At 37.0% G+C, this 17,132-nt stretch overlaps 1 protein-coding gene across 1 annotated transcript in view; it reads left to right on the forward strand.

The window, feature by feature from the left end:
- The first annotated feature begins 5,926 nt into the window (after positions 1–5,926).
- The window catches only part of LOC149137220 (uncharacterized), a 42,588-nt gene continuing 31,382 nt past the window's right edge, over positions 5,927–17,132 (forward strand). Inside the window, exon 1 of the mRNA XM_089338964.1 lies at positions 5,927–6,095. Within this exon, the coding sequence (XP_089195090.1) occupies positions 5,927–6,095 (169 nt within the window). The remainder of the gene's footprint in view (positions 6,096–17,132) is intronic.

Genomic DNA, 17,132 nt, shown 5'->3' on the forward strand with positions numbered 1-17,132 from the left:
TCATCTTTGCCTTTCATTCCTGCCGATTAATAAAATAAAGTAACGGTCAAGTATTGGGGTCGATGGTATCACCTAACACTTTTCTTCTGCTGTCCTTGTGTCTAAGTTAGAAATACAAGGGTAAGTCAAAAATTATACTCTCTCTTGTTTCTGTAATTTATTAAAACAAAAACAAGGGTTCAACAATTAATTCATTTTTCGACATAGTCTCCTTGCTTTTTGATGCACTTCCAGCGGTCCACAAGTTTGCTTGTTCCTTCGGAGAAGAAGCTTTTCCCTGGTCGCGCAGTCATTTATGACCGCTTCTTGCGCTTCTTCGTTCGTAGCAAATCCACGAGCTTGTAAAGGATATTTGAGCGGTCCAAGAGGTGGTAGTCGGACGTGGGGAGGTGTAGACTGTATGCAAGGAGCTCCAGTAATTCGAAACTCAATTTTCCAGCGATTTCAATGCCGTGAGAGGCTATATATGGGCGTGTATTGCCATGCAACATTAACACTTGCTTTGTTAATAGACCTTAGCGTTTAGTTCGAATTCCTATTTTCAGTTTGTTAACCAGCCTTTCACTTTAGCCTACACTGGTGTCTGTAGACACCTTCTCCGGGTAATATTCCAATGTAGCCCCTTTTGCTTTCTTTAAAATGGATAACGTCACTTTTTCTGCGGAAGGTTGGGGCTTGAATTTCTTATTCACTGGTGATTCCGGGTGTCTCCACTCCGTACTCTGCTTTTTGGATTCTGGTTCAAAGTGGCGGACACAAGTCACTCGTCGATTCACCAGAACCATATCGGGCACTTGTAGAATTTTCACGTCAATGGTGGTAGTTGATGGGCATCACCCTGCCTCCTCGTGCTTAACGCTTCTGAGGCCATTTTTAAACTTCTCAATCCATTCATACATACTTGAACGCGGTAGAGTACTGTCCTCTGACTTTCAGCCCCTGACACACCTTCAGACTGGAGAAATTGGATTACTGACTTCTGTTCTTCCTTGGTGTATTCTGGCTGTGGAGCGGTCATGTTTATTCTGTAACACAAGAAAGAAAACTGAGGCGATCAAAGTCAAGCTTCGGTTATGTAACCACAAGAGTACCACCTTGTAGCACGCGAGCGCTGGAATTAGTGCGCCAACTTAAAGAAAGTTTTAGCGCAAGGGCAGATAATGTTTGACTACCCCTAGTACTTACTTTTATCGTTGTTGTTGCGCGTTTCTACTTCGTCACCACGAACATGTCTATGTTCCCGGGGTATGTGAAGCATAGCGTTTTTGGTAATTTGCAAACCGCAATGAGTTATACTACATCGATTTTCCTTTTGTTTTGAAACTGGCTTCTTTTTATGGTGCCGGCTCCTGTTGTGTAAGATATGTACTGTGTTTGTTGCGATGTCTTGTTGAGTGGTAAATTGTTTCGTACGTGTTGTGTGATTAGTATTACGCATTTCAGTGTCAAAAGGCTATTGTGTTCAGTAGGTGGAATGTAATTTGTGTGGCCTTAATCTGTTTCGCCTGTGTAAAATATGGGGCTGTGTGAGTTGGTGGTGTTAACGTATTTAATATCACTTGTGTAGGAGTATACGTCGTCTCATTTTGATGGGTGATGATCGTATATACTATTTTCTGCCTGGATCGTGTTATTTTATTGAGTGCTTATTGTGTAAGTTATCTGTTATGCGAATAGACTATGCAGTTTAAGTTGTGCTTTTGAATTAACAGGTCTTGTGTAGGATTTGTACTGTAGCTGTTCGAGCTACTTTTTGGATCGTGTTCTAGTATTTCAGCTCAGGTACTGCTTTACTCTCTTGGTCCACATCGTGTTTATTTCCATTTCAAGATCCATGTACTTGGATAGTTTCTCCACTTTCTTTCATGCAATGTTTTAATGAGAGGAGATCGAGATGTCTCTCAGAGTGCACATGTATTCTTTTTCGTCCTTTATTATTACATTTGAACGGTTTAACCAGTTTGTATAAGTATATCCCAGATGACTGAATCTTGGTCGTTGTCTTGTATCGTTCTTTGTGAATATATTATTTCTGGTCTGTTTTCCATACCAAAGTGTTGGCATATTGCCCAAAGGACATAGCTACCGGGTCAACTGTGTTTGTTTGGCTTTGGCAAGGTTTGAACAGCAGGAGATGAAGTAGCCAACCGTTTCACTATACTGGTTGCATAGTCTGTGTTAATGTCTTCTATTAATATTGTTGTTGTTGTCGTTATTTTCTTGTCCCTTTTCTCCATTTTTGTTCAATCACTTGCCGAGTTAATACCTACAACATAGAACAAGAGAAAGTAAGTTATTAAATCTTTTCCACTACTTAAATAGGAGGTTCTTCTTCTTCTTCTTCTTCTTCTTCTTCTTCTTCTTCTTCTTCTTCTTCTTCTTCTTCTTCTTCTTCTTCTTCTTCTTCTTCTTCTTCTTCTTCTTCTTCTTCTTTTTCTTCTTCTTCTTCTTCTTCTTTACTTTATTATAATTATTGTTGTTGCTACTGCTGTTACCATGAGTATTATATAAGATCTAGTGCGCTGTATTGTTTCAGTACACACTCTACAGAGGTTGTTATTTGCATCTATATTGTAGATATTGTAGATACCTCTTTCAATTTGTCTAACAGTGTAGGTTTATCTCAGTAAATGCCGTTGCATTTGTTCTCTCACTCTAACTGGATGCACTTCGTTCGTGAAAGTATTGGCGACGCAAATGCATGTCTTTTTAGTTATTCATCTTGATCTAATAATTTAACTTCTTTGACCAAAGCTCACCCTTATAGCACATTTACTCCCTCAGCAGAATGTTTTCGAGCGAGGAATGTTGGATGTTGCACCTTCCTGTAGTTTTACACGGAATGCAAGTTGTCAGATAGAATAACGTCCAATGTGAGGATGAAAGTTTTAGATTCTAACGGTATATCTATACATTTTCCGAACGTACAAAAGTATTGCACAAACTTCTCACTTTTAATAGGGTGCTAAGGGGCGTAAGAGTTAATTCGAAAGCCATGAATTTGGCTTCTTAATCTAAGTGAACATATCGAGGGAAACCGAAAAGCGAAGGTGATCTGGTTAAGCTAGGAATGATTAAAAGAAATCAAACAAAGAAAGCAAACATCGGCAACAATCATTTACGACAAGGGTAACGAACCCATAAAATCAATGTTCATGAAGTTAAAAGAATGCATAAATCTGACGAGCTGATGTAGTTTTAACTTTTAACAAATATAACATCCATGACAACCAGAAGCAGAAATTTAATGCCGTTCACCGAATACGGAAAATTTCGAACCTGAAAAAATACGTCATCTTTGTAATTTTAGGAAGTCGGAGTTGTGGCTTTCTATTTAGTTAATTTTCGAAATCGTATGACAAAATGGTTTTACATGTTTCCAACGAACTGTAGCCAATTGTGCATCTGCATCTCCATCAACGTTAAGCGATCCAAGACAACGTAAGACTTTGTTACAGAACGGCGTAAGTTCTAATTTCTAACCTGATATTTTTTATATTTTGAATTTCACTTTTGTGTTTTATATGACTCGTTTAGACAATAGGCTTCTGATTAATTACTAGCTAAATCTTGTGTCTAAAATAAACTTGCTCCAGTTATTGATATCCTCAATTCCTGAATAAGCCTCTTTTCTTAGTGAGCAAAGATATTTCTCGGTAGAATTTATTAATTGAAAATAGACTGCTACGAGCGCCTTATTTTGATTATGAATAACCCCGACGGTTGTCGCATTGGAGCTCGTGTCGATAGTAACGTACATATACGCATCTACTTTAACCTTGAAAGATTCAGTTTGTGAGTCACTGATTACAATCTCCTTCGAAAGTGAAAACTGAGTATTAATTAGAGATCTTGTTTTTTTCTTTCGGAGAAGTGAAGAATCCAAGAACAAACATATAATACGAAATAAGGGTTGTTTATGAGTAGGCTGTAGTATTTTTTGGGGCGGGTCAAAGTTGCAATTCATTAAGGCTCATCTGATAAACTAGAATCATTATTCAGTTTCGTATTAGATTTATGAACAATTTATAAGAATTTAGATCATTTTTCGTTCAGTTATAGACCTTCTTTTTCATACCACATATATGGACGTTATCTAAAATACATATGTGCTTTATACTTCGTTTTCACGAATAAGATTGGATACAGTTCGATGGAAACATGCAAAACCATTTAACTTAATCAAGTAACTACCTGTCTTGAAAGGAGTAAACACTTAATCATAACACAACACAGTAGTACGTGCTACATAGGTTGATAGTATTTGATCGTACCAAATAACTCGTAAGAAAATATTTTGTTAACAAAGTCGTCTATGCTGGGAAGCCGGTAAGCATCTAAGTTACTGGCTTTATTAATATTTTCAGAGTAGTTTACTGCTAACTTCTTTTTTTGGTATTACCGTGAACGACATGTAGTTGTGCTCGTCAGAGTGAGTTATTTGGTTCAACAATGACTTCTTTGCGCACACTAATCATTTCCGTTGGAACAAATTCAACATCAAGAGATTTAAATGTTATGGAATTTCATAATTACAGACTTAAAATCTGGGTCGATCGATTTTTAGTGAGGCTAAAGAGTAACGTTGGTAGGAAGGCTCTGAATTTTACCTTAACAGACGAATGTTTGCTCAGAAAAGAAATTGCAAAAATAAGGTATGTGTAGTAGTCAGGCAGTATGAAGCTGTATTTTGCCTTTAACTCTTCACAATATTTCTTGACTGGCGAAGTCAAATTAATTGAACCATCGATAACATGATACCTTAGATTTTTAATAGGCACTTTGAGGTTATGTACAACAGATTCAGAGATGAAAAGTTTGAAATTACCTGCGTCAACCAACATTTTAGTGATGTTTAATAAATTCGGTTTAGTCTATGAGAGAGACTTATAACTCAGACAGTATAGAGATAAGTGTCGTAAAGAGAACAGAAGTGCTCGTTAATTCTTCCCATGATCTACAATCCTTTGAAAAGTGACTGTCTGTCTGACACTTGAAACAATCAGTATTACTGTTGGTTATGTTGTATGATCATGTCGCAGAAAATTCTGGCTTAAGGCGTTACCGAAGATCGTGTACTCATAGTTTTACACATATGTGTACTCCTAAATATATTTTATTGTACAGACGTTGCTATCTTAGAAATAGAATATTGTAGCCTAATCAGCTCGTCTTCATATATAGGACGCCCACATAGGGAACATATAAACTTATCTACTGAACAATCCTGAATTAGAAAGGTTACTCCACGTATATACGTGTATGACTCTGTGTGTGTGTGTGCGCGCGCGTATGTGAGTGTGTGAGTGTGTGTGAGAGAGAGATTGTGTGTCTGTACGCGCGTGCTTTAGCTTACACGATGTGACTGGTTAGTACTAATGCTTCTTAACATCGGAGGTCACAAAGAGTGCTGAAATGCTCACCAAAAATGACTGTATTTAGTTGCCTCCTTTTATGTTTTCACTTCAAATCTAACCAAGATTAATTTTACCTTTCATCTAGGTTCTAGGTTTGCAAAAGTAAATGCTAATTATATACTATGATCGATTCATTTGACTACACTTTCCTTCAAAGTGTGTGAGAAATCATTGGTGCTGTTATTTTCAGGTTGGCGGAATAGTAAAATGGTAATGCTAGAGCTAACGTCTTCTTACTGAGAGACGTCCATTAATATATCGAGTACACATGCCGCTGGCGCCCACTTCACTCTTTCATCTGTTTAGGTTCGATAAAATAGGTAGTACTCAGATATGCAAACACCTACAATATATCGATCTGTTATCTAACAAAATTATCACTATTGTTGATTTTGCTGTTGTTGTTGCTATGATCGTTGTTGCCTTTAGTGGATATTTAGCATTTTAGAAATATTAAACCAGGATTGTGTGGGACATGACATTTTATAATATAAAATGGTTGTTTCAAAATGCTAAAGACAATCCCACACAACTGCATTGGCAACAAGCTCAACAACAACAACAAAAACAAAAGCAATTACAGTAACAAGTGCAGCGACGGCAACAGTAACATCACTGCTAACAACAGTATCAGCAACAACAACCTCAGTAATGTAAACAGAAACGATAAGAAGGACAGTAAATAAGACAGCAATAACTAATTTATTTATATGTTTCTATTGTATTAATTTTCCGGAAGATGTAGGGGCAATGTCCCTGACCTTTGTTGGCCCTGTTAAACTGATTCTATGAATGCCTGTAGGGAAAACGTGTGCGCGCATTGACTGCACTGCTGAGCAATACATTGAGGCTGATGGCCGTCTGCGCTTCTAAGGTGGAAAGACGACCACGTGTTAGGATTGCACCTTAAACGCGCGCTGGCACTTTGCAGAGATGGAGGCAAGTCTCTTAAGTTTACTCAGGCATTTTCTACTCTCCGACAGATATTGACTGAAATGCTCGAACGCACCAAATTGCAGGATTGTTCTTAAGTGAATTATTATTATCATCATCATCATCATCATCTTCGTCATCGTTATTATTATTATTATTATTATTATTATTATTATTATTATTATTATTATTATTATTATTATTATTACTATTATTATTATTATGTGTATACTTATTTTTTTTCTGTCATTTCATTATATGTCACAGGGGTCGATGTAATTGGCTATTCCCCAAAATTTCAGTCTTTGTGCCTACAGTAGAAAGCATTATTATTGTTTTCATTATCTTCTTTCAATTCTGTTTCTTTTTCTTACCGAGTGTCATCCTGACACTTAGGGCAGAGAAACATTCTGTATACATTGGTAGGCTATTAAAATAAACATACCAGATTGTTCATTTACAAATCACTTTTAGATATAAGATAATGGTTGTAAATACAACTAACCATCCCAGTTATAAATTGTGATTTCAGCATAATAAACTGGGAGTTAAGTAGTTTAAAGAGAAGAGAACTCGAAAAGAAAAAATAGGAAATTATAACTTTCCGAAGCAGTCTTCTCAAAGCTGAAATAGATAGTATATACCTAACCTGTACAGAGGAAAGATGGAATCTAATACAAATAGAGAACTACTACAGACAGAGTAACAACAGTGGGACTAAAAATTAATTTAGACACTGATTAGTAAAAAACATGACGAAACAAAATACCTTTTTATTAATCTATAAGAGCACTCTTAACCCTACCATCTATAGTTAGCAGATGCCCTCTATCAGTCTGCTGGATTAATACTGACAGTCCATGGGTTGCAGTCACTTTATGCCTCCTTTTATCCCTATAAGTGAGTTACTATTTACACCCTGTAGATGCTCTTTGTTAGTCTATTTGGTTACCAGTGGTAACCCAGTGGCAGTCAGTGGGTTACCAATCATAGTCAGTGCTGCCTGTTGATATCATTGGCAAACCATGGGTTATTACTTATAATCAATATAAGTTGGGTATGAGCCCTTACGTTACAGTTAACATCCAGTAGGCGCCTTTTAATAGTCCATCTATTACTGCTGGTTGTCTGAGGCTTAACGCATGTGGGCTAACGCTGGTAATTGCTACTAAGAATATGTTAGAGCACTCTAGAGGATGCCCTCGTTAGATGAATGTTGGAAACAGTGATGTGAATGTAAGTAAACCAGACTAGAAAATTACGGGTTAATCTTTTGTGGGATGAACAATGAGAGAGCGGGGAGGGGAGGAGAAAGAGTGTGTGTGTGTGTGTGTGAGAGAGAGAGAGAGAGAGAGAGAGAGAGAGAGACGCCGCTTTGTTTCAGGAGGACTGTTAACAAAATAAAGTGGATGCCATACAAATATATGGTGAGTGTAAGATTTGACCTGGGGATGGAGACGTGAGTCAAATGGTCATCTAATTGGTCGGTTTCGATTTAATAAACACATGGATTTAGGTTTTAAAAGAACTGATAAATTCCTCATCACGTAAAAGACGTTGAGCAGATTCTCTATGAATGACTTTTCTCAGATTTTCCTACCACTGCCACTACTACGATCACCACTATATCATCACAATTAGTACTACTACTACTATAATCACAGCCACCTTTACAGATATCCATTCCTACTTCTGTTGCCTTCACCACTCTACACTACTGCCTACTCTTTTTTATAGACAATAAATCATTAACATCATGCGTATACTGCAGATACGATTCTCTATATATACACTTACATACATACTGATTCACATGAAGAAGTGTTTAATTCACTAACATACTTCACTTCATACTCAAACACATGTCTCAAAATATTGACGAATACATTAACACAATGGCATATGTAAACTTACATTTCCATAATACAAACATACATACATACATACATACACACACACACACACACACACACACACACACACACACACACACACATGTATGTATGTATGTATGTATGTATGTATGTATGTATGTACAGCTCACATGTTAATTATTATTCATTATAATTTGAGTGATTTGGCAGAATCGTTAAGCTATCGTCCAAGACGTCATGGCCATTAGATATTTACGTTACTTTTACGTCCCGAGTTCAAATTCCTTCCACTATCAATGAAATAGATATTAGTCATGCATTCGGACTGACTTAATTGAAGACGTCTCTGAAAACATTTGAGGCTCCTTGTCGTACAAACATTTAGAGTGTCCGATATTTAGCTACGCTTGCTTACGTTCTGAGTTCAAATTCTGTTGATGTCAACTTTTGTCTTTCATCCTTCTGGAGTCGATAATATAAAGTACTATATAATATATTACTGTAGTTAATGAAATCGACTAACCCCCTCCAAATTTTCTCTTCTTACTCCTGTGTTACAAACAAGTATTGGTTTCAAATTTTGGCACAAGGCCAGTAATTTCGGGCTAAGTCGGTTACATCGACCCCAGTGCTCAACTGGTACTTATTTTATCGACCTCGAAAGGATAAAAGGCAAAGTCTACCTCTGCACAATTTGAACTCAGAACGTTTCTACGGACGAAATACCGCTAATCATTTTGCCCGGTGTGCTAACGACTCAGCAAAAGAATTGTCGCATTTCATTGCAAACGAATTGTCGCATTTCATTGCAAACGAATTGTCGCATTTTATTAGTTTTCTATTTTTTTTTTGTTACAGTATTTGCACAACACAAGCAAACTTGTGTCTGAGTACCTTGGATAGTGCATTGTTTTGTTTTTCTATTGTACACTTTCTAGTATCTTAAAGTCTGAATGCTGTTTGTGCAGTCTCTTGTAATACTATTTTATTGATATTGTGTAGACGTGAATATCCTAGAATTTGAGTAATGTATATATTTGTGCTAAACAATAAGCATAATGCTAGCCAGTATTTTATATTTGCTGGTTTGGCAGCGGACTGATTCTTTTTTTTTTTTTTTTTGTTAGTACCTTGTACCATTTGTATTAATCTCTATTTTTTTAGTATATACTTTTGTCCTCCTACAGTAGATACTTTATCACTATTTAGTAGGTGTCCTAATCGTATTTGAGGTAAATGTAATCTATCTATGCTGCATATTCGATAAAGTATTCTAATATGCAGTCAATACTTATTCATATTTTCCTATTACTAGTACATCCAGGATATTAATACTTTACATTTTATTTCTGTGCATTTAACTCTGTTACAATTATCAACTAAGGTTTCTCTAATATTCCTTCATAAACATTTTCTTTCATTTGATTCCGTGAAACTCGAATTATTTGTATACACTCCTAAGTATTTGTAAGAAAGTGTTTGGTCTAATTCCCTTATCTCCTTTCCATTATCTAATACACTATTCATGGGGTCTAATAATATAACCGTTTTCAATGATGCTTACAAACCGAACTTCGTATCAATTCCTTTAGTAAATCTATTTACTGATAATATAGCTGTGTTCCTAACTTCCCATTAACATGATACAATACATATATGAGATATGAGTGATTGACTTTCAAAAGGTTTTGGTTTAATATGCTGATTAAAGGCGTAAGGTAGACTTAGTATGGCCGAATGATAAAGAATTTTGCTCCAGAAAGGAAATCTCGGGTTTGATGCCACTGCATTTCTCGGGCAAATGTCACTTTCTGTAGCTTCGGGTCGATCTATTCATTTATCCCTTGTGAATGAAATTAGGTAAACTAAAACTATACAGAAGGCGAACGGTAGGGGTGCGCTTATTTTCGTAATCTAAAGCGTGAACATTTGTCACAGACACACACACACACCCACACACTGTGTCACGCTGATTCTACCTGAGAGTTATTTATGTTAAGGATACACATCATTTCAAGAGAAAGTTATTTAGTAACGGAACAACTGAATCTTCATTATAGGAAGACGGAGATCCGCAAAAACAAAACAAGGCAGAAAAGGATTAGGGGAAAGAGAGGGGTGAGGGAAACAAACAGAGAGTCTCTCAGGAAAGTTTTATTGTAATTAGTAGGTAATTAGATGTTTTTAATAGCACCCTTTTTGCTTGTATTATTCTTTTCTTCCATTCTTTTATTTGTTTCAGTCATTTGACTGCGGCCATGCTGGAGCACTGCCTTGAAGGATTTTAGTCGAAAAAATCGACCCCAGAACTAACTGTTTATGACTAGTACTTATTCTATCGATCTCTTGTGCCGAACCGCGATGTTACGGGAAATTAAACACACCAACATCGGTTGTCAAGCGGTGATGGGAGGGATAAATAAAGCAGACAGTCACACACACACACACACACACACACACACACACACATACACACACACACACACACACACACACACACACACACACACACACACACACGCAGATATAAAGTAAACAGAAAATGAGAAGTATTGATCTACAACAATTGACTGACATCAATTATTTCTTTTTAATTCAATACCAATAGACTGTATCCCATCTAAAAGCTGTTTCTGCTTCCAATGTTATAGGTATTTCCATTGAAAATTCTAAAAATAAGATTTATCATATTTGGTAATACATCCGATCTAGAGCATGGAGCTTCATCAGAGTGAAGAAAAATACATACATAAAAAAGAAAAGAAAAGAAAAGAAAAGAAGATGAAAGCCTTTCGTCTTTTTCTCGAAGCTCTTCTTTTCTTTTCTTTTATGTATGTATTTATTTTCACTCGAATGAAGCTCCATACTCCAGATCGGATGTATTACCAAATATGATGAATTTGATGTTAGTCAAATGTTGTTGATTAATATTTCTCCATTCTCTGTTTACTTTGAATTTGAGTCCTGATAAACTCATGTTTATCTTTGTCATTACCTGTAACCTATGAGCATAATTTGCTTGCATATGTACGTCCAGGGTTAACATAGGTAATTATACCGATAGGATAACGGATATTTTTATCCCTTAGACGGTTATTCTAATCTATAACTCTACTAACCTCTTATATATATATATATATATATATATATATATATATATATGTATATATATATATATATATATATATATATGTAGTGAAACTACCTCCCGCCATTAGATACAAACTACTATCGCCATTACATACAATCTTCTCATTTAAATATAAATAAATGCGAGCGTAGTAGAGAACCCATTCCTTGTCCATCACGTGACTGATCATTATTCGAATCGGCAACTTCTTTGAACCTTTCCCGCCAGAACGCAAACTGACCAATCACGGCCCCTGATAAGGTCACGTGATGGAGTAAAATTCTAAAGGCATTTGGAGCCCTCTTAACGCTATATATAGATCAACTCATACCCAATAATTTGTCTCGGTCCAGTTTCTCTTTGAGAACTGTTCCGTGTACCACACGACAGCAGCAGCAGTTCCAGCGACCACTTCAACAGCTTCGTCCAGCCACGATGACCTCCGCCGTCGCCACATTAGCAACAAGAGTCTACTACTACTATCCAGCATCATCGTCATGACCAATACGATTCTACGATTACTACCAAGCAGCCTCAATCGCCACCAGCGTCTACACGACATTATATGTACACCAAACTACCGCGGCCCATCTCTCTCTTCGATTCTGTTAGGTGACTTAGCTTCACCACAGTAAACAAACAGACAAGAGAACCACAGCCAGCGACGAACATCTGTATAACAAGAATCACGGCTAGGCATCGATGCCTCGACATCTCAACTAGTGATCAGCTCTGCCAAACTCAGCCTCCCTCACTTTCACATACAGAACTTTTCTTATTGTGTACCCAAGATCTGGTATAATTGCTCACGTGTCATTGACTCTTTCTCTGCTGTAATAATTCACATACACACATGTATCACTCACATACACACATTTCTTTGTATGACGGCCTGTCTTTGATTATGTTCTTATATGTCGCATTCACACTCACTCACAGACATACATCTTTAACGCCACAATAAATATCTCTGTTATTCATCTAATACGGTTGTGGTCTTTCATTACTGGTCATCTATGTTATCGTCGCATAACATATCATTGTATATCATCCATTGATATATATATTTGTATGTTCGACCGTGTGACGCGTGTAAATAAAAGGAGTCCTCTGTTTTTCCATTCGTCACCATTTCTCCTTTTATGAGTTCGCACGGTCGTCCCTTACATATATATATATATATATATATATATATATATACATACATATATACGTAGATACATGTATGTGTATGTATGTATTCATGCATGCATGTATCTATTGTATACACGCACACACAAACATACATACACACTCACATACACACACACACGCACGCACACACGCACGTACTCGACAGATTCTGCCTATCAAATCATTTCATAAGGTTTTGATCGCCTCCGCTCTAGAGTTGAAGACCTATTACGCTGCCCAGTATGTTGTGTAGTAGGGCTGAACCTGACACCATGTGACTGGGAAGCAAATTGAGCAACACATCCACAGTTTAATGCCTGTTAAACACGTCAACCAGGAGTTTGAAGCTTTATCACTTCCCTCTGCAACCCAGTTCTGTCGTCTTTTGTTTTTTACTTGCTTAAATCATTTAGACGGTGACCATGCTGGGTGCACCGCCTTGAAGAATTGTAGTCGAACGCATCGACCCCAGTGGTTATTTATTCAAGCCTGATATCTGTTCTGTCGGCTCTCTTGTCGAACCGCTTAGTTACGGAGACTTATACACACCAACACTGGTTGTCAAGCGCTGGCAGGCAACAAACGCTCACACACACACACAAACACACACACACACACACACACACACACAAATACACACAAACACACACACATATACATACATACATACAAACACACATACATACATACATACATACATACATACATACATACATACATACGACCGGCTTCTTTCCGTGTACCAAATCCACTCACATGGCTTTAGCCTAAGGTGTCAGGCAGTGGCACTGAACCCGGAACCATTTGGTTGGGAAGTAAACTTCTTACCACAGAGGTAGGCTTTTGTTTTTGTCTTTTTTTTTGTGGCGTCTGAGCTCATTTTGGAGTTAAAATGGCTTTCCACGATTGTTCGTTGCTATACATCTTGCTTTGAACATTCTCCACCATGGTGATTACTTTGCTTTCTCTGCTTCCCCGCTCCCAAATTTTATACTTCACGTGTTGCTTCATTGATTTCTATTCTATTTTTAATCAGTTCTTTATAAAATCCTTACGCGTTGTTCAAAAAATTTTTGGCAGTTTCATGATGAGGAATTATTTACCATTTGATAAAAATTTATTGTTTCACGTGTCCCTTGATCACGTGATCATCTTTATTTATTTAATCATTTATCTATTTCAGTTATTTATTGTAGTCAGGATACATTTCTGATGTATTTTTCTCTCATTTTTCCGTCTTAATCTTTTAGTCATAAATTTCTTTAAGGATTCGGTGTTTTTACATTTGATTTTTCCGTATATTTGTTTTCCATGTTATTTATTTGGGGCTTTATATTCCTATATTAGTAGAACTTAGAGAGTTCTCACTTTCTTTTACAATTAGTATAGCTTCTGGATATATATTATTGCGTTTGTTCTACTGACATTAATATCCGCATCTGTTTTCATTAAGTCTATGATTGCCAAATCACGTGTCATTTAATCTACCAAAGCCGAAATCGTTTTTAAGGAAGAATAATTAATCTGCTCGGTACTAATTTGCCTTATGCACTCTAGTTTTTAATTAGTGCGTACATTTGCAAAGCATTACTTATATGAGGCAGTAAGCAAAAATATTCTCTCTAGTACTTTCATTTATTTTATGCAAAAATATATTTCAGTATTTTCGTAACTTTTTCGATTTCCTTTGGTGATGTTCGTTGGTAGTGAAGTAGTGATGCTTAGTTTTTTGTTCTCTTAATCTATCAGCGAAACTACTTTTTGTCCTCTTCTCTTCCCCCTGCTCTTTCTATTTTCCTCTTTTTTCTTCTTCTCCTACTCATTATTTTTGTTGTTGGTGGTGGTCGTGATGTTATCAGCAATACGTCACTTCTAGTCACCTCGAGTAAGTTTGTTTGTCTATTTATATGTTCGAAAGTTAGTAATTGTTGAAATTTTGTAATATAGCATTTGCTTAAACCGACCCAAACACATAAGGTTGATTAGTTTTTTGTTTGTCGTCAAATACGAGGTGGCTTCCACAGCCAGGAAATTGCAGGGAGAGGGTGACTTGCAAAGACAGTTGCTCACCTAGAAGGGGAGGAGAACGACTTTCAAGTTCAAAGTCGAAATAACTGCACTACTACTACGGCGACAAACGACAGCAGCAGTAACAACAACATTGGCAAAAACAACAGCAGCAGGAGTGGTGGAAAAGCTGGCATTAGGATCCTGGAAGAGGAGGAGGTGTTTTCATCGTGGAAAATTCAAATCTAAAAAATTTGTACTGTTCTGTATGCTCCCGTCCAGTGCTCGAGTATTGCTGACTAATGGAGTTATGTCGAACACCGACTGTACTGCTGATCCAATACTTTCCAGCCTCTGAATATTGAGCTGTTACAGTTTGGCCTCTGCTGCATTTTATGTTTTCTGGTTGTTTTTGTTGCCAGTATCTGATTTTGCGTCGCTTTCTTGATCTCAATCTGAGCTGAGAACTGTTTTATTTACCCACATCCTCATTACCCTCTTCCGCTTTCCCTCTTCATCTTTGCCCACTTTCTTTTAACCCACTTTTTTTTTTACTCACTTCCTCTTTGCCACTTCCTGTTTATCTACTTCCTCTTTACTCCTTCTTTACTCATTTCCACTTTACCCAGATTTGTCTGTAATTAACCGTATCGGTGATCAACACACCAACGACTAATGAAGTTATTTTGTTGGCTCATTTATAATATTTTTTACTATCTTTTTAATAGTCTCTTCTATTTCTCCATCCTCTCAACATCTATTATCTGAACCTATGAGTCTATGAAGAAGCTTTATGTATCCGCTCAATCTGTTAAATATAACAACCAAATAACTCAAATAACAGAATACCATCGTTAACAAAAAGGAAGAGTCTAAAAATGATATAGTCATGACAGGAATACTTTTAATAACATGTCTGCTGCATCAGCCTTGATATTGTGCATCTAACAATAAATTCAGCCTTTGTCTAATACATACTGGCTATCATTATTATTATTATTATTATTATTGTTGTTGTTATTGTTATTATTAAGGTGGCTAGCCGACAGAATCGTTAGTTCAACGGGCAAAATGCTTAGCCGTATTTCGTCCATCTTTACATTCTGAGTTTAGATTCTAATGAGGCTGACTTTGCTATTCATCAAATCGGTTTCGATAAAATAAAGACCGGTGGAACATTGGGGTCGATGTAATCGACTTACTCCCTCCTCCAAAATTGCAGGCCTTGTTCCTATAGAAGAAAGAAATAGTAATAATCATTATTTCAAATGTTTGCTACAGGGGCAGCTTGGGGGAGGTGGGGATGAATCAATTACATCGACCCCAGTATTCAAGTGGTACTTATTTTATCGATCCCGAAAGGATGAAAGACAAAGTTGACCTCGGTGGAACTTGAACTCAGAACGTAGCGGCAGACGAAAGACTGCTAAGCATTTCGTCTGGCGTGCTAACGATTCTGCCAGCTCGCCGCCTTAATAATAATAATAATAACAACAACAACAACAACAACAACAACAACTGAAATCCAAACTAAAACTGGAACAACAATGGATCATGATAAAACGATGGCAAGAAAAGCCCCTTCGTGGCAAATATTAGGTTAAACTAAACAGAAATGAAATAGACAAAGCAAAATCCCAGCTATGGCTGAGAAGCTCATGACTCAAAGCAAAGACTGAAGAATTTTTAATTGCAGCACAAGATCAAAGCCTTCCCACCAGAAATCACCAAAATCGTGTAATGAAAAGAAATACAAGTAACTGCAGAATATGTGGAGATGGAGGAGAGACAATAAATTATATTGATTCTGGCTGCCCAGTCTTGGCTAAGACGGAATATATTCACAGACACGACAGAGTTGGGACCTATATACACTGAAATCTATGCCATATAATTAAATTAAAGTCGCACTAAGCAGCTATGATAAAAATAGGTCTTTCCACGTTTGAGCACACACAGACGTATTAAGCATAATGTACACATCTTTGTATGCGCTCGTACATACATACATACATACATACATACATGTAGTGTTGTGTGGTGATTGTAGTGGTTGTGAAGTTGGAGTGGCGGCAGCGTTGGTGGTTGTAGAGGTTGTGTTAGTTGTGAGATCTCGCTGCATTTTATGTGCACCCATTGTTTGCATTAGGTACACATTATATCATCTTTCTGCATATCGAGCTTGTCCACTTTCGAAAACATCACCTGACTCTCAGAAACTATTTAGCTTCCCAAATCTTTTGTAGCACCTTGCAGAACGATTCCCTCGAGTCAACAAATGCTAGATATAGTAGTTTGTTCGCTGCAGTTGTACCAGTAAGAAGAGAACATTTGTGGTCTCACGTCTTGGCAGAATCTGCATCTTATCCGCTATATCACTTCCATATTAATTATAACTGTTATAACTGCTCTCTTACCGTCTGTCTGTTTGTCTGTCTTCGTCTCTCTTTCTTTCTCTCTCTCTCTCTCTCTCTTTCCCGTCTCCCTCCTCTCAATAACTCCTGACTCTTTCATGACCTTATTTAGTTTAATACCCAGTTTTTACCACTTTTAGCATCTCCTTTACCCTTGCAGAAATTCGCTGTTGCAACAACCACT

Source organism: Octopus bimaculoides, chromosome 2, assembly GCF_046866305.1.
Source record: "Octopus bimaculoides isolate indiv1 chromosome 2, ASM4686630v1, whole genome shotgun sequence".
Taxonomy (NCBI): Eukaryota; Metazoa; Mollusca; class Cephalopoda; order Octopoda; family Octopodidae; genus Octopus; species Octopus bimaculoides.